At 39.4% G+C, this 25,605-nt stretch overlaps 1 protein-coding gene across 6 annotated transcripts; it reads right to left on the minus strand.

The window, feature by feature from the left end:
- Positions 1-1,682: 1,682 nt before the first annotated feature.
- On the minus strand, positions 1,683-25,605 carry mvb12ba (multivesicular body subunit 12Ba). Of its 6 annotated transcripts, none has more exons than XM_026298145.2 (10): positions 25,262-25,604; positions 18,325-18,447; positions 15,279-15,386; positions 15,046-15,142; positions 14,771-14,900; positions 9,255-9,398; positions 4,602-4,705; positions 3,649-3,704; positions 3,373-3,432; positions 1,683-3,123 (listed from the first exon to the last, which is right to left on the minus strand). In XM_026298145.2, exons 2-10 carry the CDS (start codon positions 18,433-18,435, stop codon positions 3,037-3,039), a joined length of 897 nt encoding a protein of 298 aa, XP_026153930.1. In that variant the 5' UTR covers positions 18,436-18,447; positions 25,262-25,604; the 3' UTR covers positions 1,683-3,036. The 6 variants fall into 6 exon arrangements, with proteins under 6 accessions (XP_026153930.1, XP_026153931.1, XP_026153933.1 ...); XM_026298146.2 differs by having other exon boundaries at positions 25,197-25,604; XM_026298148.2 differs by having other exon boundaries at positions 4,602-4,696; positions 25,262-25,602.

A 25,605-nucleotide genomic window follows, 5' to 3' on the forward strand; every position in this document is an offset into this window, starting at 1 on the left:
GCTCCCCTGACCCCTAGTGAACTGATGGGTCTAGGGGTGGAGTGAAACCAACCTGTGAGATAAATTGGAGGTTCTAGTCCATCTTATTTCTTAAGACTGATGAAGCCACCTGGATGGGTGGCGAAACATTTTGGCCTTAAAACTGAAAGTCCAGTTGCCATGACCCAACCTTTAGACTGGAGAAGAAAGGAACCAATAGCACTTTGCTCTGAGAACCTTCAATGTGTGCAGTCAAAACAATAAAAGAGACCATGCTGATGATCTCCTCTTGGTATATATACTCTGAGGATGTAAATTGGGCTTTCTGAAAACTTACTCAAAGATCAACAAAGCTCTTAAAGGCTCCAACTTTCATAACACCAGAACCCTACCAGGACTTCCTGAATTTAATTTATGGCAGTATAACAGTCATCGAAAAAATCTCAAACAGTGAAACCTAGTCAATGAAAAGAGTGTCAGGGAGTGGTATGAACCGACTCCTATATTCCTGGAATCAAGGGTTGTAGAGGTGAGCTAAGAAAAACCCTCAGGGAAATTCAGGTAGTCTTTTAGTGAAAGTAGTAAGTAGTCAGTCATAAGAATAGTCAGTAACAGTCCACTTCATTCTGATTAGTCCTCTCCTGTTGGCTGACCTGTTGTACAGTACATTTATATCATTAGACAAGTTTGTGTTTAACCAGATTAAAATAAGGGTAGATCTGAAAATACAATAACAAATATTTTGAAAACAAGAAATCAGGCCCTGACCATTGTTTGACATTATCTGTACAATGTTACAAGCATAAACAGTATGTGTGCCCATAACAATTCAATTCAGTTTAGTTGTATAGCACCAAATCACAATACAGTCATCTCAAAAACTCCCTTTAACAGAAGAAACCTCCAGCAGAACCAGGCTCAGTTAAATTTCTGGTATTATTTTAAAGTTAAGAAAATGGTGTATCTGTTTTATTGTTTGTCCACCAGTGGGCAGTAACAAGTTGTTTTTTATTTTTACATTGTGTCTCCCTACCTAACAACAGAAACCATTTAAAAATATAAAACTGTGTTGTATTTTTATGCTGTGATTAAAAATTGAGATTACAGGATAACATTAAATTACAAATGCCCTGATATTAACCCCTCAAGGTAAGCTCTGATTTTATTCGTAACTGAATATTTGATGCTTTTCTACATGGCACCTTTTAGTTCATGACAAAGCTTTTCCAGTAGGTAGGTCCAGTGTTGGAGGTTGTTCCTGAACTGAACTCTAGCAGTTCTGAATGGACAGTGGCCCTCACATGTCAGAGCAGCACAACATAAAAACTGCTAAACCTTCTAAAAGTCATTTCACTCATTTTCTCAGATATAATCAGTCTACTCATAAAAACAGCACCTTTGCCTTACAACCACACCAATGTTCATACATGATAGAAAACTGACTATAATATCTTTCTGTTTGTTAAACTGTGATTATGAAGGTAAGTTAAGTTAGTTTAAATAGTTGTACAATGCACAGAAACCAGGGCTGTGTATCAAACAATCCCCATGACCCTAAAGAGGAATAAGCAGGTATAGATGATGGATTGATGGGTATCAAACACTGGCATGTACAGAACATAAGATAATGTCATGTGATACAACTGACATATCAAGATGACGAATGTAATGCAGCAAACAAAAAAATAAGCCAACATAGAAAAAAAAAAAAACACAAACATTGTTTATTTAACATTTGTTTTCATGAACACGCTTTCCCATGAGCTCAAGATCATTTAAATGGAAGCTGTGCTCTTTCGTATGCTGACAAATTAATAGTTCAACTTTGCATTGATAATGAAGGTCTCTACACCTAATATCAAGGTCTGTACTTGATACTCAAAACTGACAGTAAACACTAGGTACATATTTCACACTCAGGAAGGCTGATGACATAGTTTCAGAACAAAGTGTAACATAGTTACATATAGAACATAGGAGAATATAATCCGAAACAGTAGTTGGATCGGTTCCACTGCTGGCAGCTGTGCTGAGAAAATCTTTTTTTTTTTCAGCATGTTAAAAAGGAGTGTTAAATGTAAATTTCGGTGTTGCACTATCCATAAAAATTGTTTTAAAAATGTTTGTAATTATTCCAAGTAAAGTATTAAGAAAAAGGACTGTTTTCACATCTGTCAAGAAACATAGGTGTTGCATCATCATTAATAAGCAAAAATGAGACACAGTTCAACAACAGCAGATATTGCATTAGTTCTGATTGATGAAAATAAATCTTAAGAATAGCTGTACAAGCATGTGTTGTCCAGCAGAGTAACCTGTACCCAAGTAGTAACAGTTGTTTAATGTAACCCAAGCTGCTGGCTCATGTACTGGGACAGTGAAGGAGTGGTTAACAGATTATGTGCCAAACATGAAGCACAATGAAATGCCCAAACACAAAGTGCGCTCACATTCATACTAGTATATTACAGTAACACAAACGATCAGTACAAGCTTGAAAACTAAAATCCCATAAACTTTCCTATTGTATTTCCAACACATGAACTGGGATCACCTTCCCTCCTGATGCCTTAATTCAGAGCAGTGCAGTAGGTGTTTCATGGACAAGGAGAGCTAAGAAGACATCTTTTTTATCTTTTCTGTAAAAGTCCTTCCAATGGGGCATAATTACAAGGGGAGTACACATCGCAACTCTTTTCAGAAAAGAAATGTATTTTAAAATGATGAGATACCATTCCCCAACAATGGGCAATTCCATCTCATTTTAAAAGCAGGTTCATTAATGTTGTACATGGTGGTTTAGCCCCACACAATCCCACAGCTGTTTCTATCTTTCAGTGTTTTCAATTTCAGTTTCCTGCATATTTCAAAAGCACAGCTAACACAGAAAGACCATAACATCACCCAGAAGTTAGACAATTTGTACATTTGGGGGTTTTTTTCTTCTCAATACAGCTATTTTGGAGTGGTGGGAAATCAACAATAATTGTTGGCAGGTCAGTAGTTATGATACCTAGAGGGGAGAGTGTTGATGGACTGGGGTTTGGAGGAGTTCCTCTAGGCCTCAGAGCTCAGGGATGTCCGTGTAGGACTGGGAGGGAGGCGCGCTGCGGCACTGTGCTCCGTGCGGAAACTGTAATCATACTGAGAGCAAGAGTCAAACATTATTATTTTATAACATGGACCAAAAGAAATCATCAGTGCTACACTACACTGCCATAAAACATTAATGACACAGCAGATCATACTATGGACCTACCTGGCCTCTGGTAGGCAGAATGGTAATTACAGGATCAAATCTATTGATTAACGAGCAGGTAATGAGGGAAGTAGAATTTTCCTTAAAATATTAGCAGAACTGTAACTCCAAGTTGACTACATCTGTCTACTCACCTCTTTCTCAATCTCAGCCAGGGACTTGATTGTGATGCCCATCAGATCTACCTGCTGCAGCTGTACACGGAGAACACCGAAATACATAAATAGGCTCAAAGTGTAGTGTTTTCCTTTCAAACTTTTACTGAAATATTTCTTTCAAATCTGTTGCACTTATAGGACATATGTTTCTTTTGGAGTAGTAAAACCTTTTACCAACTATCAGCTCAACTGCCATCAAAAACAAACATAAAGAAAAAGCATTAACACTCAGATAAAGAAAGGCAAGCTTACATCAGAGGAGGCACAGGCAAACTTCTCAGAGATCATGAAAGGCACGCCATCCATTGCTGATTGAAAAACAATTCAAACAAACTCCATGAATGTTTCTTTTGCAGTTAAAAGAAATAACAGAAATGAAACATTAATTTAAAAGTGAATAAATCACACTGAAGAGTGATAAACAATGGTTCCACAAGTTACAGAATGGCACAATGCGAACACACAGACCCAAAATATCTGCAGTCAGGCCAGATGGTGTGTTACGGGTGACATAGTACAATGACAGAATAAAAGTAAAGCTGTTCATCATCATCTCAGTGTTCTACTAAACAATGCTTGTTACATGTTGTACAGACTGCAAAGCTCTACAAAACTAGCAACTAGCTAGCATTAAATAGCTGATGTTGAGCTAAAGTAAGTGTTGACTGACTGGGCTGTCTCACCTGGTATTTAGCTCTTTTGCTGTTTGTACAGCATGTTAAGATGTTGCAATTAATTCATTCATTTTGTTTCCCTGTTAAATTCCCCCTTTTGTTCTACCTACTGTGTAAATAGTTGTATAAAGCTTTAAAATACATATATGACTGGCATCATTTATGTTAATTTTACACAAACTTGTACAAACTGAATCGGAGACTGATATTCTTTATTGTTTTTAAACTGACTGGTTGATCCGTCATCAAAAGATCTGGTGCCCTGGAATTATGAAATTTGTTTATGATATTAATTCATAAATCAGACATTATAAACATTATAATGTCTGATTTAAAAGTTAACTTTGGTCTGACAGAAGTGGAGAAAAAACACAGAAATAAAGGGTGGTTGCGAGAAAACGACAAAAAAAAAAAAAAAACTGGTGAGCTTCTTAAAGCATCATTTTACTCAAACAAACCATGTCTAATGTGTTTGGCACATTTCAAAAACTTGGTTACTATTTTGCAGAGACAATGAAGACAGTAACTGACCTGAGATTGCATATAGGTTGGAGTTCTGGTGCTCATAGTCTGGTCTGGTAGTGTTCTTTCCTCTGAAACTGGCTGGAAGGGTCATGGAAATATGCCTTAAGAACCAAAACCAAGAAAAAAAAGAAAATTAAAAAAGAAGAAATTTTATGCATTCATCCCTACAGTAAGGACATTAAATGACGTGATCTAAAATTTTTTGAGAAGCAGCTTCAGTGACAGGTTGCTAGACCTGCAGTTTATAGAGGGGCACTATCACAGGTCCTTTGTCCCTGCTGCCACCACACTCCACAACTGTCACCAAATTTATCATTGTTACCCTCTATATTCACACTAACATCTGACTGACTTGCCTTACTATATTAGTCTCACATACTTGTATTGTTTTAATATCACAATCGTTATTAATATTATATACTAAATAAATTGGTTAAGAAATGTGATCTAATCTTCACCAAAAATGACAAATATCAACAAACACAATGTCTTAATGTCAACTAGGGCTCCAGCGACAGATCTACATAATTGATGTCGCTGTGCCTAGTCAGAGCATCAACTCCATCTATGAGCAAAATGAAGTGGGAAAAAAAAAAAACACCTCTCTCAAATCATCCAAAAATCCAGCAATAGGTAAGAAGAGAGATTTTCTTTTATTATTGCTACTTAAAAGTTATCTCTATTTCTGATGTTTTCTGATGCAGTTTTACTCACACACACACCTCACCTACTCACCTAGTCACACACACACCTACACACAAGCACTGGTGCAGCACACACAACTACAGAATTAACTAACTATAGTATGTGATGTTACACTTCACTAGGGTCTGTTGACAAGTTTTTTGCATGTAAGGGTGGAAACACAAGCAAACTGTGTATTCAGTATTCATCTGCCTAGCATTTTTGCTAATCAGGCATATTATGTGTGCTAGAATAGTGTTTTTCCATAATGGTAATAACTACACAATTGAGTGACAATTGTTACCACAGTTGTTGAAAAACTCAGTTTCAAAATGCTCAGAACAGGTGCATATTTAAGAACAGCAAAAATACTGACTTGTTGACAGTTGTTTTTATTTTTTCAAAAAATGCTCTGTTCTGTATGTTCTGAATGGCAGCAAGTCCGAGTATCTCCTGTGTTTTTTTTTCTTACAATGTGTACTGGCTGAAGTAGAGTAGGGTACACTAAAGAGGAACTGTTGGCCCTGTTGAAGATTGGACATGGAGAAACACACCCAATCCCGACTATGCTGAGGAGACAGTTTTGTGGATGTAGAACCGGGGCTAAGCTAAAGGCTAAGAGGAACAACAGAAGGTGGAGATACAAAAGCCCTTTCTGCCTTCTGTGCTCATGGGAAATGTTAACTCACTGCATAATAAGTGTGACGAGCTGTAGGCGCTAGTGAGGAACCAGAGGCTGTACAGTTTGATATGTCTCTCTGAGTCCTGGTTGAATGACAACATACCGGACTCGTGTGGATATACCTGGCTTCACAGCTGTACGAGCGGACAGAGACCCAAGGGCGAGCGGAAGGACAAAAGGTGGGGGAGTTATTCTACTTTTCAATCAGTAATGGGTTAACCCCTGAAAGGTGACTATGAAAGAGATGGTCTGCTGTCCGGACATTGAACTGGTCTCAGTTGGTTTCCGCCCATACTATTTCCCAAGGGAGTTTACATACATAGTCGCCATTGTTCTTTACATTCCACCGAAGGCAGCACCTACAACAGCGTGTGATGTCATACATGCTGCCGTTGCTAGGATACAGACCCAGCACCCTGATGCATTCATTGCAATTACAGGGGATTTCAATCACCTCTCTGTCCTTCTGTCTAACTGACTTTGTATAGTATGTGGACTGTCCAACACATGGAGAGGGGACATTAGATCTGTTCTATGCTAACGTCAAAGAAGCCTACAGGGCTGTACCTCTTCCACCACTGGGTAGATCTGCTCACAACATTGTCTATCTTCAGCCTACATATAGACCTTGTGTGCAGAAGCTTCCTGTTACCACCAGGTCTTTCAGGAAATGGTCACTAGAGGCAAAGGATTCAAGGGAGAGACTGCTTTGAGTGCACAAACGGATGTACTGATGTAGGAGCAGGAAATGGACAATGACTTGCACATGAGAGTCAACATCATCACTGACTACATTACTTTTTGTAGAGACACAGTACTCTCAGTTAGGACAGTACGGTGCTATCCTAACAATAAACCATGGATCACCAGTGACATTAAAGACCTCCTGAACCAGAAAAATAGGGCTTTCCAGGACAGGGATAAGGAGAAGCTGAGGAGTATACAATGGGAGCTCAAAAAGACACTTAGGCGAGCTAAGGTGGAGTACAAGAAAAAGTTGGAAAAACAGCTGGAGAACAATAATACCAGGGGGGTGTGGAGAGGGGTAAGGACCATCACTGGCTACAAACTGAAAAACTCTCAGTCTTTGGATGGTGATGTGGATAGAGCCAATACCATGAACCAGTATTACATCAGGTTTGACAATGTGACTACTTCCACCTACATCTCTACTATTCTACTCTACGCTACTCCCTCCACCACCACCACCACCCCAGCGGTTGCTCCCTCCACCTCTGAAGCTCCTCACTACACCTCATTTTCTGTGTGCTCCCTCCACCTCCACCTCTACTGCTGCTTCCTGTACCTCCATGTCTAAGGCTGTTCCCTCCACCATTACCTCTGAGGCTGCCCTCTCCACATATTCAGCTGTCTCCTCCACCTCTGTGGCTGCTACCTCCCTCTCCAACGTGGCAAATGCTCCCTCCACCCCACCTCTGCAGCTCCTTACTATACCTCATCCTCTATGACTGCTACCTCCATTTCCACCTGTATGGCTGCTCCCTCTTCCTTCACCATCCCTCTGTTACAATCTTCAGCTGCTTATGTCTATAACAATGGAAGAGGTTGGAGCTGAGCTCAGGAGACTTTGGCCAGGGAAGGCAGCTGGACCAGATGGAGTATGTCCAAGACTTCTGAAGGACTGTGCAGGACCAGCTCATGAATAATGGCTCCAGTGACTGCGTCAAGAGAATCATTTGCTAGTATGTAAAATTATTAGTAAGTTTGAAAGTTTGCATTTTTGTTTTGTTTTGATTTTAGCATTGTTTTGTGACTTGGGGCATTTTTCTCTTTCATTTTGACACTGCTCACCCTAAAAGTATCTACTGCAAAACAAAAACTGATAGTTTGAAATTCGAATTGAATTTGAAATATGATCTTATCTTTTCAGGCAGCAAAAAAGAGCAAGAGAACTGTTACTGTTATGTTCAGCACACAAAACATACTACCATGCGAAATAGGTAGTCAAATTGATTTGCTGACGTCAAGATGTCAGTGTACGTAAGAAATTAAAGTTAAACAGTATTCTTCTTTCCTTTTTATCGGTATGACAACAATTAAGAGACTGCCTTTTTCTACTTCAGTATGATCTAATAAAAATCTGTTTCCCTTCCCTTGCGATAACAGATTGACTGATGTGGGTTTTTCTATGGCTGGTGACAATGCCAATTTTTTACAAATCAGGGCAGTCAGTCGGTGATTTACGATGCTAATTATTTTTGGCCTATTTTTGGCTGCGACCCTGCCCCGGGTAAGCTGAAGAAGATGGGTGGATGGATGGTGGGTCGATTTTCTTTTACTGTCAAGAAGAGATTCTAGGATCAGACTTTTAGGGGTGCACAGTGCCTCATGCCCAGTGCTCTTTCTGCTAACTTCATCCTGTTCTCTTCCCTTCTCTCCCTCTGTATCCTCCTCCAAAATTTCAAATGTAACATCCAATCACAGAATCTATGATCTAATAAGAGGTATACATTTATCAATATTGATTTATAACATTATTCTTATTCAATATTAGGTTTCTATGGGCAATGCATTCAGGTAATGTCATCTTGACTGTCACCCAAACCATGTGCTCATGTTGACATATGCAAATTAGCCACGTGGAGCAAAGTTGTTGTTACCTTTAATGTAAACATAAAATGCAGCTTTCTTTTACTTGTTAAAGAAGAATAAGTATTGCAATACTTCATAATATATAATTACTTGGCAAGTATGTATTTGTCTGTTTGACAGTATACACAACTGTGAACTGTAACCAGGGGGGCTGAGAAGAACTGAATAAGTGTGCTTTGAACACCCATTAAAAAAGTCAAAAATCGCCCATGCTAAAGTACCATTTCATAAATTAACTAATTAAATATATATATGGCTTTGAAAAATAAGAATTTTAGCTGTGCTATTTTATCCTGTGACATTCTTCTTTTAAATTTGTTAGCCTCCCCTTTTCCACTTCCACTAAGTCTGGTAGAAAGGTAATTTGATTGACACAATGGACAGTGTCACTCAGGTCCTACAACAACAACAACACTGGGCTGCTTGCGGATGTGTCTGCCTGTTAATCGGCTGATTATGCTCAGCCATCGGTCAATGCTGATTATGGCAATAATCAGCCTTATTAATCAGGCGACTTCAAGAAAGGATGTTCAAAAAAGTAAACATCCTCTTTTCTTGACACAGGACCGCAAAGTCTCAGCCATATGTGTAATTGCAGGATACACTTGAGTTAATTGGATCAGGATGAAACAGACATGTAAGTACACACATACACTAACACATTATCAGAGTGGACATACTTGGGCATAGGAGGTGCAGGGACTGAAGCAGAGTTGGAGGAGGAGTTCACATTCTGGATGTTGTTAGTGGTTGGTGTGTGTGTGGATTCCTGGGCCCGAGGTACGTTCCCCATGCGATACCAGATTCCCATGTTGTTGAGCTCTCTGCCAAACAAGTTAATAAGCCATACAAATAAGAAAGAGCTGAAAACATATTATGGCTGGGTGATATGGAAAAAATGATCTAAAATATCAATAATGATATATATCACAATATAAACAAAAGCACTATTGCAGTCAAGGTAAAGATAATTTTGATTTAAATATTTATTAGTCGGAATGCTGTTGAATTAGCATTCAGACTAATATAATAAAGCAACATGTTTTCTTTTAAAAATTGGACATGGCAAACATAGTACATTATACAATGCTATTTCAAATAAATAAAAGTTATATATAATAAATAAATCTGTTTTCTAAACAGTCAAAAGCCTTAAGTTGTTACAGGAGAACACACAAATTGGCCAACCCCAGAAATATTAAAGGTTTCATATTGTACAAGAGAAGAGAAACTAAATTCTTTGGTCACTTCCAAATAAATGAACTAGATCTGTTGTGCAGCAAGTGTCCCTCTTGTTTTAAAGGACCACCAACATCAGCTTGGGTCTGGGACTATAAAGTCTTGCATTTTATGTGTTTCAGGATGGATCAGCAGGATGGCACACACATACACTGCTTTAGGTGGTAAAAAAGGTTAGTGGTATTGCCTGTTTTTAGTGGAGCATTCATATATTCTTGTCAAATATATGTGTACATTTTGCAGTGTATCCTCGTCTGCTTGAATTACTTCCACACTACTAAAGTCCTTAGGTTCTACACTCAGCAATGCTATCGTCTTTTGAGCCCTGTGCTGTGTCTGTCTGGGTGTTTTCATCATTAACGCTGACACTCGTCGTCAACAGTTTCTATTCTGTTCATCTTTTCTTTAATCTGGTCGACAGTAGCCTAAACATTAGCATGTGTGCTGCTGTTGGCTGCTACTCCTACTACTACTACTTGAAGCTGTGTGCGTCAACCTAACTGATGTGCTCTACAGATGTAGAGATTTCAAAGTGTCACACTTTTTTACCGCAGTATGTTTGCAGAGTCTTGGCGGTGGCTTTGCATCAGGAATGCAGTAGTTTTAATCCTTCTACCAGACTAAAAAAAAAAAAAAAAAAAAAAAAAAAAAAATCAAACGTGCAGTACCTCTTTCTGCCACCAGGTGTTGCAAAACATAATAGTCTATTGGTGGATGCACAAAAATACGGGCACTGCCACAGATAAATAATTATCTGGTTCACTGGGTTTCATGGGTCTCTTCAAAGACCTAATAAACATGGAGCACAACATAAGTTACTAAAATATTTAACACCAGTTTGCTAGAATTAAAACATTGAACTGTCATTTCAAATCCATCAAAGCTGCTGTCACAACCAAATGTTGTCCTTGTCTAATCATTTGCCCAACTCAACTTAAACTTGTGCAAATTATCTGTTGTAAGAAAATAGTAAATTCATAAAATGATCAGTCATGGGGTGAGTTTTTGGTTTCCAGGTTTGAACTTTTATTTTGCATCCAGTGAGTTCCTAGTTAGCTTTATGTTTCTTTTAGTGGAACTGGATTCACTTGTGTTTAATGTTTAATTACACCTGTGTTTAATTAGTCTTGTGCTCCTATTGTATATATACCTCCCCTGTTCTTTTGTCTGTATCGGAGCATTGATGTGCGTTCACGTATGTTCGCCACGTCCGAAGGAGGAAGCTTATTTTTGTACGCTGAGTAGAGGAGTTTGACTTTATGTTTCGATGCCGAGTGGTGGAGAATTGTGTGTGTGCCTGCCTGTCCATGCCGAGTGGCGGTTTGTTTTGGGACAGAGGTAATTTTATATGTTTTTATATGTTTTTATATGAGCCGAAGCCCTGGTGTGTCAAAAAAAAACTGTGTGTCCTGCATTTGGGTCCTATGCCTCTCTTCACCATCACCGCACCACCACATCGTAACAGACCGCATAAGGACCCAGCAGACAGAAGAGGGAAGACACTGGAGGAGGAATATGTGTCAGGGTTCGTCCAAGCCCTCCTTTTAACCTCCTCTGGGTACACAGAGGATCCTGAGTTGTCCTCCCAGCTGGAGGAGATCGTGAGGCAGCCTCCCCACGACTCCTCCAAGGCAGTGGTGCTCTCTCTTTTCACCGCCTCCCGCATGTAGCTGGAGACGTGTCGGACCCAGCGTTTCCCCTTCCCTGAGGCTATGCAGAGGTGCCTAACCCAGCTCTAGCTGCCGGCTCGCCAGTCACCCACACCGGTGTCCCCTCCTGTGTTGCCAGCTAACCTGCTGAAGTCCAAACAGCTATTATACTATCTTTCTACTGTACTCTGACCAGCGATGTGCTAAGGAGGTGCAATCCAGTTGGTTCATGACAATCACTGATCTGACATTTAAATCCATGCAAAATAATTAGTCCACAAAATAACACATGAATGCAGCTCAAGAACAATTACCCTGTATGTCCCAAAGATGTTTGAGGTACTACTTCACTGACAGGTGAAGTCAGTGTGGCTCAGAACAAGATGTGCAGGGATCATGATATGGGAAATGAAGCATATGATCTACTTTGAGAGTGTGTGATATTACATTATATTACATACATGCAGTGCTATGCATCTGAAACTGTATTTCTATATGCATGTTCTACATGGGGCTTAGTGGTTAGCACTGTTGCCTCACAGCAAGAAGGTCCCGGGTTCGTAACTCAGAAGGGGCCTTTCTAATGTGGAGTTTGCATGTTCTCCCAGAATTTTAACCCTTTAAATGCCAATTTCATAAGCGATGTCACAGATTTGGGGGGGGAACCACACACAAAATGACTTATTTTCAATATAAAAAGATTTTGGACTGGATATTTTTTACCCCCCATCATAATCTTGGATATGTCAAAGATTAGTAACAACACTGATTTTGATGCATTGTTAGTTTTTGTGCAGAATCAGATTTAAATTTTTTCTGACTAATTTACTGTTCGTGGATGTTTTTGCCCCATTGACTGCCATTATAACAACATTTTTTTGACTGCACAGCCATGACACTATATAATCATGCATTCTTGATGGTTGGTGGTTTTTCCTGTTGGGAAGAGGTAGAATTTGTGATTTTTACTGTTAACAACCAAGTGACCTCATTGACCCCTACACAGGCCTGTGCATAGAAAGCTTAGTTTCTGGCTTTTATATGGAGTTTTATATAGACTATATCAGCATATTATAGTGTGTGTGTGTGTGTGTGTGTGTGAGAGATCTTTGTGTGTTGACCCTGAGGTGTCTGAGAAAAATCAGAATATGTACCTCAGATCTCTCACTGAGTAAAGCAAGCCTTTATGTTATTGGTCCGAGTGTCATGGCTATGATAAATTGTTGCTTGGCCTCAGGCTCTGTTCCTGTCCACTTCAAACATGCAATAGTGCAGCCTGTTACTAAAAAATCTAAATTGGATCCAACAGTTTTTTCTAATTTCAAACCGATTTCAAAACTGCCCTATTTTTCAAAAGTCTTGGAGAAAGCAGTCTTCATCCAATTATACAATGGGTACGGAAAGTATTCAGACCCCTTTAAATTTTTCACTCTTTGTGTCATTGCAGCCATTTGCCAAAATCAAAAAAGTTCATTTTATTTCTCATTAATGTACACTCAGCACCCCATCTTGACAGACAAAAAACAGAAATGCAGAAATTTTTGCAAATTTATTAAAAAAGAAAAACTGAAATATCACATGGTCATAAGTATTCAGACCCTTTGCAGTGACTCATATTTAACTCACATGCTGTCCATTTCTTCTGATCCTCCTTGAGATGGTTCTGCTCCTTCATTGGAGTCCAGCTGTGTTTAATTAAACTGATTGGACTTGATTAGGAAAGGCACACATCTGTCTATATAAGACCTTACAGCTCACAGTGCATGTCAGAGCAAATGAGAATCATGAGGTCAAAGGAACTGCCCAAGGAGCTCAGAGACAGAATTGTGGCAAGGCACAGATCTGGCCAAGGTTACAAAAGAATTTCTGCAGCACTCAAGGTTCCTAAGAGCACAGTGGCCTCCATAATCCTCAAATGGAAAAAGTTTGGGACGACCAGAACTCTTCCTAGACCTGGCCGTCCAGCCAAACTGAGCAATCGTGGGCGAAGAGCCTTGGTGAGAGAGGTAAAGAAGAACCCAAAGATCACTGTGGCTGAGCTCCAGAGATGCAGTAGGGAGATGGGAGAAAGTTCCACAAAGTCAACTATCACTGCAGCCCTCCACCAGTCGGGGCTTTATGGCAGAGTGGCCCGACGGAAGCCTCTCCTCAGTGCAAGACACATGAAAGCCCGCATAGAGTTTGCCAAAAAACACATGAAGGACTCCCAGACTATGAGAAATAAGATTCTCTGGTCTGATGAGACCAAGATTGAACTTTTTGGCGTTAATTCTAAGCGGTATGTGTGGAGAAAACCAGGCACTGCTCATCCCCTGGCCAATACAATCCCTACAGTGAAACATGGTGGTGGGAGCATCATGTTGTGGGGGTGTTTTTCAGCTGCAGGGACAGGACAACTGGTTGCAATTGAAGGAAAGATGAATGTCGCCAAGTACAGAGATATCCTGGAAGAAAACCTCTTCCAGAGTGCTCAGGACCACAGACTGGGCCGAAGGTTCACCTTTCAACAGGACAATGACCCTAAGCACACAGCTAAAATAACAAAGGAGTGGCTTCGGAACAACTCTGTGACCGTTCTTGACTGGCCCAGCCAGATCCCTGACCTAAACCCAATTGAGCATCTCTGGAGAGACCTGAAAATGGCTGTCCACCAACATTCACATCCAACCTGACAGAACTGGAGAGGATCTGCAAGGAAGAATGGCAGAGGATCCCCAAATCCAGGTGTGAAAAACTTGTTGCATCATTCCCAAGAAGACTCATGGCTGTACTAGCTCAAAAGGGTGCTTCTACTCAATACTGAGCACAGGGTCTGAATACTTATGACCATGTGATATTTCAGTTTTTCTTTTTTAATAACTTTGCAAAAATTTCTACATTTCTGTTTTTTTCTGTCTAGATGGGGTGCTGAGTGTACATTAATGAGAAATAAAATGAACTTTTTTGATTTTGGCAAATGGCTGCAATGACACAAAGAGTGAAAAATTTAAAGGGGTCTGAATACTTTCCGTACCCACTGTATATAGTAGGTTTATAGGTTTTCACCGTTCACATATAAACGCATTTTAGTGTGGTTTTAACACTAGTGATTTTTCTGTCTACAAACTGCCAAAATATTCGATCCTCCAGCACAAAATTCAGTTTTCTGACTTCCTTTCTTTAAGTGCAACCTTCAAATGGGATTCCTCATACAGGAAAGCGAAGCGCTGATCAGCTCTTCCAAACATTCCCCTACTTAGACTTTCTTCTATTGCCAAGTATTTGACAAGGTTACAACCAAAACTAAAATGTTATCCTAAGCTGCTTACCCTATAAATGTGTACTGAGGGGGTGCCTGCTTGGAGCGCCCCAGTATGCGGATGTCACAGATGGCTGCTTCTGTGGAGTCCCGTGGAATAAATTTGATGCAGAGTCGTCTCTTCCGGAAAGCCTGCTCCTCTGTGGGACACAGAACAGACAGACACACGGAAAAAATTCCACTGTAAACGATTAGCTTTCTAAATGTATATTAAAGCCAAAGATGTCAATATCTTTGGGAAATGGAATTCTAAAAATATAAGTGGCTTTCTTGTTGCCAACTCACGTGTGTCAACGGTCTCCTGGATTGGGATGAAACCCACAGGCAGTGTGTCCTTTATATCAATCAGCTTCATATCCACAAGAACATTGCCTAAATGGCTCTGTAGAGGACAAGGGAGAGGGCGACACATGATAAGAAGGAGAGATTATGAGGTAAACATAATCTAAAACAAACCAAAAAAAAAGACAGCAAAGAGAAATGGGAATAGAGTGGGGAGTGTGTGTGAGTTAACTTACATTTTCCTTAGAGAAGACCCTGGTGAAACAGAGATAGCGGGTCACCTTGGATTTGAAAAGGCCATCTTTCCAAAGGTCAGCATCAAGGCCATCTGTTGTGGTAGAGATCTGAAGACACATAAGACGAGTGAGGTCATCAAGGGGTTGTGCACACTGTGTTTCACCTGCACTTTGAAGTCTGCAGTATAACTGTTTCTTTTGGGTGTCATTTTTACTTGTGTTACACTAGGAGTTGTAGTTTAAGGTGAACATAAACATTTTTACTTTTCTTGGCAGTACAATGTTATCTTCAATTGACTCAAGAGTGCCTGATCTAATGCTAGTGACTATTCGACAGATAGAGCAAATTAATACATATAAGTCGCTTCACAGGACAAGCCAGAGCACTGAAAAAAGCGCAATTTATAGTCCTGAAAATACAGAACTTTGTAATAGTTGTGTGTAGGTTCGTTTTGCGTTCAGTGGAACAAAAAGTGACACTTACATGCAGTTTCATGTTTACAGCATATACAGATGTAAGAACACTTACATGCACTTTACTTTCATGCTCATACTATATAGGAATTATGCGCTCTTCAATAGATGGAAAATCAATGAAAATATATTGAGATGTGCCTGCCTATTATGAGATGACCTAAGTGGCACACAGCAAGTTATATTTTCAGCACTATTTTTAAAATAATATTGAGTATTGCAATAAATGGCATTATATATTGGTGTCATATCGTATCGTATCAAATCAAATCAAATCGTATCATATTGTAACGTACCACATTGTATCAAGGTACGTATCATATCATTGCCCAAGACAGAAATATACTCAGAATCCTTTAAACATGACAATGACTTAAAGCAAACAGCAAACACTGGGGTTTCCTCAGGACAGGTCTCTGTCTTTGAGGGGGCCCAACCATTAAAGTTTAGATTAAAGTCCAGACTTTAATCTCACACGGCAATTAAAATGGGATAAAACTGCCCAGATTGAAGGGGCCAGTTCAGTAGTACCGTATTTCCTGGACTATAAGTCGCAATGGAATATTAGTTGCTTTTAGCAAAAACAGCCTTATTGATCAGAAAGATATATCTAAGTAGCATTTCTAAATATACAAATTTTAGCATAAATTAGCCTATGAAGAATGCAGGCTAGGCATAACAACAAGCAGAGGTGCATTACAAAATTCATTCATCCGTGTCAAGTAATGTTAACCCTCTGGGGTCTAAGGGTGTTTTGTGTCCCTGGACAAGTTGAAATGCCCTGACATTTGTCTGCTTTTTTCAGCTGCTTTTAAACATATTACTGGATAAAGTAATTAGCACAAACTGGGCTACAATATTTGAGCGGCATGTATATACATGATTGTGTTTTTGTGAAAACAGCGCTTACGCATGGTTATTAAAAAACTACAATTTTTAACTCACTGAAATAGGGCCATAAAACATATACAGAACATTGGTTCACAAAACCTTGCATCTTGTAGCCTGGAGTGTTTGCTTCAAAATGATGTGAAAATCATCTTGTTCACTCATTCACAGAAAACAATACACTTAAATTTTAAAAATTTTAAATTTTTAAAGACACTTTTTGTTTAGAAAGGGCAAACAAAGAAGGCGTGCCTGATCATGAAAAAAGTATGTGATTCACCTAAGAAGACAAAGACCCGCATAATGAGCTGCACAGTGAGCCTTTCAGTCAGGAATGTGGCTGAGAGGGAATTACTAGTAAGGAATTATATCCTCCGCTGGGACTCAGATGTATACGTTCGTCATCTGAGTCGCGTTCTTCCTCTGAGGACACAGTGAATTTTTCATAGTTGTCCAGAATGAGCCGAAGTGTTTCTTCACCTGAGTAGTGTGCCATGATCCAAACGCACAGAAAAAGTAAGTAAATTCTATGATGAAGCCTGACATTTTATGTCATTTCTTGGGGGCATGCACATAATTACCTGGCTCACCTCAGATTATTTCCATATGAACAGTGTGCTCAGTGCGAGGTGGGATCACATTAGCTATAATGAGGTGAGACAGGAGAAATCGTACCACTCCTTACTTTCATATGGATTACATAAAAAGAGATTTGTTTTCGACTTGAATTGTTTAATTTAAAAGAAGACATTTCAAGCTTTCTATGCATATATTTCTTTGAGGCAAGTAGTCGCTGAGATTCAGGTTGTTTTATTTATGTGTCTGTGAAGAAAGGTGACACAAAGAGAAGACAGAGAGCGCACCGTGTTTGCTTTCTTTATTTTACAAAAACACAGCGTTTTGTTGTTATGGTTGTATACAAATGAACGTAGACCCTTTACAGATTCTAATGATATATTGCTCTTAACTGTACAATCAAAACTGACAGAGTAATTTAAGCTCTTTTCGGTGTTATCAGGAGCAGATGCCACAAAACGCACCACAAAAATGTAACTATGTAACAATATAACTATTTATCTCCAGATATTTAATCCATACTGACTCCAACCTGCATCAGTTATCAGAACATTGGTGTGTGTGTGTGTGTGCCATTTTCACCATCAGCTTCACAGACACAGCAGCTAAAATAAATAAATAAATAAATGAACCATGGGAAATACAGACATGAAACCTAAAAACACAGTGGTTAAGGGTGACATAGGTCTCATTCCCATATCTTAGACTCACTGTGGATTAAAACAGAAGTCTGTCTGCTCACTGAGATGCACAAATTACTGCGACAATTGCTGTGAGAACCATAAACATTTTACTGGATAACTTATTATCTGACCACATAACGGAAAAACTAGAACAAGAAGGCTCCACCACTATCCACATAAGTGTAAAACTTGTTTAATTATACAAAACATGATTCAGTCTTTTTTGCTTCTGCATTTTCCTCTCTGCAGCTGCTCATATCACCACGTCACTAGATACAACAAATCAATAAATACATTCATTGCCAATTATTTTAATAATCGATTTTTATCGATAATATTGATTAGTTGTTGCAGCCCAAAGGTAATTTGTATGATAATTTGGCATTCATTTGTCCATCTCTTCTACACTGGGGTTAGTGACTTACCACATCATATCCAGTTGGTGCCCTGTTTCTGGAGGCTACTACTCCAACTCCAGTAATTGGGTCCATGGGCATTTCTGGTAACGCTTCAGAAAGGTCCCGTATCTCAGGCATCTTTGTAGAATTCTGCAACAAAAAGCACTGTTATTAAGTTCTTGCAAACTGGCCTTAAATGGTGAAATATGCACAATTATTCTGATCAAAGTCACTTTGCCTAGCTGGCTGTGACTTGAGCTAGCTACAGCAAATAGTGACTTCTATTAGTTAAGGTGTTACTGATAACGTTGTGCCTTTGACATAGTCACTGTGGTAATATTCATTGCATACAATATTTGAGAAAACAAATGGTGTAATTTGCAAAATAATTGACAACACCATCCACTGCATCGTTTCACATTTGTTTTGCCAGGATTTTGTTCATGTTATAGTCAATACTTCTGAACCTAATGTTAATTATACTGTAATTAATAAGGCAAATTCTTCATTTGAATTCATAAGGTTATATTTAATTTAAAATTTTATCCTACATAAATTATAGTTTGTGTAATGGTTCTGAACTGTCATTTAATTTTGAACCAATGATCTACTCTGTAGTCAACCTGGTCTAACATTTATGTTTTTTTATAGGGTCACTGTAAGACACTGCAGGGGATCTAGACTACATGTTAGTAGTGGTGACAAAGAAATTAAAGCTGTTTCAACTTTTCTCTGAGTTCTGTATAAAGCTGAGACAGTGCTGCTTTTAAAAAATGTTTCTAACCTGGGACAACGCAAAGGGGTGAAAATGGTGCTAGGGTTTGAACTACCGTTTCCACAAGAACACTGTTGCAAGTTGTGCGATAAAACGGCAGTCTGGGGTCACAGACCTTTGGCCATTTGCGAGATGGTAACCTTTTCAAATTGTGGCAAAGTTTATTGTTTTATCCTGTCTTGAACAACATTGGTCACATGTCCAAATTGTAATGTACTGTAATTTTACTGATTCATATAAGGACTGAACAGAGAAGCATTTCAGGTGAGCTTTTAATATCAGCTAATTACAGAAACACATTTTTTAAAAATTACATGCATTAAAAAAAAAAAATCTGCTTTTGGGAGACACTAAGGCTGTGCAAAATATATATATATATATATTTTTAAATCGATATATTTGATTCGTGATTATTTGTGATATTTTTGGTGACAAACCTTAATTTGAAATAAATTTTGGAAATATGATTTAGAAATCTTCCATACTGTGGGCAAATTCACTACCCTTTCGGTACATTAGGGATGAAAACATCCACTAAAATTAACTGCTATATTTTTTAAAACTATTTTGCATAACTCTGCTAATCAACTTCAGTCCTGATCAAAACTACTAAATGTAGGATTTTAACCCTTTAAATGCCAATTTTATAAAAAAACACACACACACACACAAAATGACTTATTTTCAATATAAAAAGTGATTGTGGACTGGATATTTTTTTTACCCCCTATCACAGTCTTGGATATGTCAAAGGTTAGTAACAACACTGATTTTGATGCATTGTTAGTTTTTGTGCAGCATCAGATTTAAAATTTTTCTGACTAATTTACTGTTCGTGGATGTTTTTGCCCCATTGACTGCCATTATAACAACATTTTTTTGACTGCACAGCCATGACACTATGTAATCATGCATTCTTGATGGTTGGTGGTTTTTCCTGTTGGGAAGAGGTAGAATTTGTGATTTTTACTGTTAACAACCAAGTGACCTCATTGACCCCTACACAGGCCTGTGCATAGAAAGCTTAGTTTCTGGCTTTTATATGGAGTTTTATATCCCACACAGCAGGAAAAATTGGATAAACGTCCCAGATTTATGGGCCAGTTCAGTAGTACTGTATTTTCTGGACTATGAGTCGCAACAGAATATTAGCAAAAACAGCCTTGTTGAACAGAAAAAGACATATTTAGTATAAATTAGCCTATGAAGAATGTAGGCTTGGCATAACAAGCAGAAGTGCATTACGAAATTCATTCATCCATGTCAAGTAATGTTAACCCTCTGGGGTCCAAGGGTGTTTTGGGGCCCTGGACAAGTTTTGACATGCCCTGACATTTGTGCTTTTTTCAATTGCTTTTAAACATATTAATGGATAAAGTCTGATAACACTGTAATCAGCACAAACTGGGTTACAATATGCGAGTGGCATGTTTATTCATGATTGTGTCCTTGAGAAAACAGCGTTTACGCATGGTTATTGAAAAACTACAATTTTTAAGTCACTGAAATAAGACCATAAAAAAAAAAACAGAACATTGGTTCACAAGACTTTTGAGAACGTTGGTTACGTATTGTAACCCAAGATCCTGTGAATTGGGCACAGCCCTCTGGGCTATCGCTATGGGTCATATCCCCTCTTCGCACCTGCGCACTGAAGAGAAATTCATTTACGGGGTGGGCCCCCCTCACCCAAACCGCGTGACCACACGTCCGCAGGTCCCATATATAAGGCGGCGGTTCAGGCAGGCTCTTCCCTTAGAAAACAAACCGGCCTTTTTCTTCAGCTGGCTCAAGGGACCAGTGGGGCCCACAGCCCAGAGGACTGCGCCCAATTCACAGAATCTTGGGTTACAATACGTACCCAACGTTCTGTCTCATTCGGTCGCAGCCCTCTGGGCTATCGCTATGGGTCAAAGCGATAGCCAGAAATACTCTACGCCTCACTGGGCCCAGCCACCCAGGAGAAGAGTCTGAAAACAAAGATAATGCGAGTAACTGCCTGACCCGAAGCGAAGCAAGCACCAGGTGGGATACGTAAGCACTGGTTTCATATAAAGCGGAAAACAGACGGATGCCTGTCCCGCATCCGTATAATAAAGCACGCTTTCCGGGCTTGCCAGCCTAATTACTACTGGGAGGTTATCAGGATAGCGTGAGAGAGGGATGAGCCCGCAACATCCCGCAATTAGAAACGCACGACGGCACACGGGGAGGCCCATGAGGCCGCCGCGCAAATGTCAAATGCCCCAGACTTTCTTTTGTGACCTCTTTTGTGACCTCTTGGATGAGTCGTCGCTGTGCTCTTGGGGTAATTTTGGTTGGCCATTCCTGGGAAGGTTCTCCACTGTTCCATGTTTTCGCCATTTGTAGATAATGGCTCTCACAGTGGTTCACTGCAGTCCCAAAGCTTTAGAAATGGCTTTATAACCGTTTCCAGACTGATAAATCTCAATTACTTTCTTTCTAATTTGTTTTTGAATTCCTTTGGATCTCGGCATAATGTCTAGCTTTTGAGGATCTTTTGGTCTACTTCACTTTGTCAGGCAGGTCCTATTTAAGTGATTTCTTGATTGCGAACAGGCGTGGCAGTAATCAGGCCTGGGTGTGGCTAGAGGAATTGAACTCAGGTGTGATAAACCAGTTATGTTGTATTTTAACCCTCAGGGGGCGACAAACATGCCGGTGCATTTTGTGGCATCTTCTCCTGATAATGCCAAAACAAACTTAAATTACTCTGTTGGTTTTGATCATACAGATAAGAGCAATATATCATTCAAATCTGTAAAGGGTCTAGTTTTAGTTGTATACACTCATAACTTCGCTCTCAGAGTGCAGGGAGAGCCTTTAGCTATCAAGCTCCTCTCCTGTGGAACCAGCTCCCAGTCTGAGTTCAAGAGGCAGACACTGTACTTTTAAGGCTAGACAAAACCTTCCTTTTTGACAAAGATTATAGTTGGGGCTGGCTTCAGGTAACCCTGTACAATCCTTAGTTATGCTGCTATAGGCCTAGGCTGCCTAAGGACTCTTCATCGGTGCACCGAGCTCCCCTACCCTACCCTATCCTAAACCTCCCTGCCTTCAAATGATTGAATTGTGATTTGGCACTATACAAATAAAACTGAATTGAACTGAATTGAACATAATACATTATATAACTCCATTTCAAATCAAAATTTGTAAATCTACAACTAAAATATTAAAGGTTTTATTGGTTTGTAGGAGAACAGAAACAAAATTCTTTGGTCATTTACAAATAAATGAACGAGGTTTGCTTTTGTGCGTGTTGTAAGGGACCACCAACATCAGCTTGGGTCTGGGACTGTAAAGTCTTGCATTTTATGTGCTCCAGAGGATGGCACTGGTTTAGGTAGTAAAAAAGGTTAATGATATTACCGGTTTTTAGTGGAACATTCGTACATTCTTGTCAAATATACATTTATGTTTTGCAGTGCATGCTACTCTGCTTCTCCTCGGAATTTAAATATACAAAATATCTCCACACTATTGAAGTCCTCAAACCCTTACGCTTAACAATGCTCTCGTCTTTTAAGCACTGGGCTGTCTATTTGGGTGTCTTCAGCGTTAACACTTACACTCCAGTTGTCGTAAATATTTTCTGTTCATCTTCTCTTTAAGCAGGCTCCCATTCCTGACGCTGGCTTAAACAGTGACAGCGGTTCAAACATAAGCATCTAAACTGCTGCTGGCTGCTCCTCCACAGCCTGTGCTGTGTGCATCAACGTAACTGACGTGCTCTAGCTTTCTTCCAGCCACATGATTGGTTCAGCATGGTACTATTTTCATTATCATTGATTGCTCATGCTTTCTGTCAAAACAATGACAGAATGAGTTGTTAAAGCAAAGTTATATTGCAAGTGGGTGGTAACCGTAAACATGTGCTAAAGTTGTGCCTTGCTGCTTAGTCTTATATTTCAGCTGCATGATTGGCAGGAAGCCCTGTCCATATCAAATAAAAAATGGCCTAGTCTTATCATCGAGATCGACCTTAATCTTATCGCAATGCAACATAAAATTCACATCCCCACTTCTCTATATTCTTTTAAAAAAACAAATGCATCAATCATTAATCAAAACATAATCAACCCAAATATCAATATCAACAATCAATGGATTATTAAAATAGTTTGTTGCAGCCCAAATAATCACCGTCAGTTAGGCAAACACAGCACCTAAACTAAACTAAGCAAAAAACCAAAAAGACAGGGAAAATAGATAGAAAGCCTAAAAAATTACCAACTTGTATCAGATCAAACAGAAGTCTGTCTTCTTAGTTGTACCTATATACCTAGCAAGCAATCTGGATATTCAGACATGTAATCTAGATAAATGTCCTTTTCAATAATGGAATGTCCAACCTTGCTCGCTGTTAAAGGAATAGCTTTTTGCAGTTTAAACACAGGTCTCTGTGTATTATAAAGGCTCTGTTCTGATAGGAATGTAAAATTCTGTCTTACTACAACTTAAGAATAGAACAACCGCATACAAAAAGTGACAAAGAGACATGTATATGGGCTAGGTTAACTCACTTCAGAGCAAGGTCATTTCTGCTGCTGCTGACTGGTAACCAAGTACTCACAGCTCCTATTATAGCTGCCAAAAACTCTTTCAAGAAACTTTATGTTGTTCTGTTAATACACATCATAAAAATATGAAATAGTCATGCAAATCTTGGCATGTCAAAGGATATTTAAGAAATGTTTCTGTGGCCTTGTTTACCATCTGAAATATTCAGTTTGGTCTGGATGTTTCTTAATTGTGATGTTTACATGTTATCTAGAATTAATATTGATGACTGCCAAAGCATATTGGCCCCACCTTCTTTAAAATCTGTCAGAGAAGGATGAGATCTGATCTATTAGCTACTGAGAGACAGTTCCCTCTCTCTGCTATTTCTGTACTTGTTAATTTTGCTATCACGAGAGAGGTGCACTGAAAGGCAGTAAATATAACAGATGCCAGCTGCTGTAAAAAGAAGAAAAAGGGCATACAGAGGATCTCTGTTCTCTGCAGAAAAACACAAACTTTCCCATGGTGAAAAGGTTGAATGACTGCGTGAAAGAGGCTACAGAAAGGGACAGAGAATGAGAGAAACTCTTTAGATAGACCTTGCATAATGGATATTACAACACAGGTCAGGTACAGTCACTCCTTTCTCAGTCTCTGTGTGGTACTGTCAGGTGCAGGTGACCAAGCAGCACAGTTCCAAGCATCTCGGTCACTGAGAGAGAGTGTGACAGAGCAGGGAAAACTATAAATTACTTTAAATACTGTAATATCAATGCATTATTGTCAAATATCAAACACTGAAGCTCAGGATGGAGCCCAGACTTCAAGCACTGGCTCTACCTTACCAAGCATGGTTGATTTCTGTCTTGGCACTTAGAATTCTGTTTTGACATCTGTGAATGTCTCAGTGTATTGTATGCTCTTTTCTGCCTTGGCTAGTCTCTGAAGGACAAGACACAAGCTCAGATCATGCAGCCCCTTGTCAGTGAAAATTATGAATGGGCAAAAATATAACCAAACCTCTGCATTCTATCTGCAGCAGTACGCTTAATTTAAGTTCACGTTATTGTATAAACTCGTTGTTTTGTATATTAACTAGCTGCATATTGACTCACCACAATCCAGGCAAGTGGCATAACTAACGTTTTGTATCAAGAAAGCTTCTCCGAGCACCAAACTGTGGCCATACCAGAGTTTGGCATGTCCTCTGCACTCTGGGTAAATTAACTTATTGGCTTAACAGAAATAGCTAGGAATGCAAGTTAGTTAACTGATCCAACCACGTCAAAATAACATGACATTAAACGATAACCAACTTGCGCCTGCCAGTCCTGTCATCTTAATACTGACCGTGGTTTGTCAGCTGTAGCTAGCAGTAGCAGAGATAACAGTGCTATGCGACACAACTAGCTAACAAGCTAGTCAGCTAGCAGTATAACAACACCAGCTGCGACCAACGAGCAAAGCTGTCAAAGGCTAATGTTGGCTAGTGTGGTGATTGCCAAGAAAGTGAGCAAACGTTATCCAACAGGCAATGTAACTTACATACATGGCATGATAGTATTTAACTATCAAAGACAAAACCAGCTTTAACTACCTCGTTCGAAGACACCGAATGTGTGCAGTAGCTTAATGTTAGCTCAGTTGCTAACTAGCACTTACTCCACTTATCTAGGGAGATAAACGATTGGATCCGACCAGTCTCGTGTGTTTTCTTCTCACTCCTCTTCACAACTTTGAGCAGAGTCGCATCTTTACGAAACAGACATAAGCTGCTTTATATTCATAGTGGTTCTCCAGCTAGCGGTTCTGAACGGCGCTGATTGGAACTACTGTGGGGGAATGAGAATGGGGGAATGATCAGAAAACCCACGGGAGAAGCCTTTACTTCACCCCCGCCCGGTGCCTACGCATTCAGCATGTCAACACAATATTTGACCAATTCCATTGTAACACAACATTGATGCAGATTCCTAATAAACGTTGGCGGTTTGTTGAGGACAGCC

This window comes from Mastacembelus armatus, chromosome 12, assembly GCF_900324485.2.
Source record: "Mastacembelus armatus chromosome 12, fMasArm1.2, whole genome shotgun sequence".
NCBI classification, from domain to species: domain Eukaryota; kingdom Metazoa; phylum Chordata; class Actinopteri; order Synbranchiformes; family Mastacembelidae; genus Mastacembelus; species Mastacembelus armatus.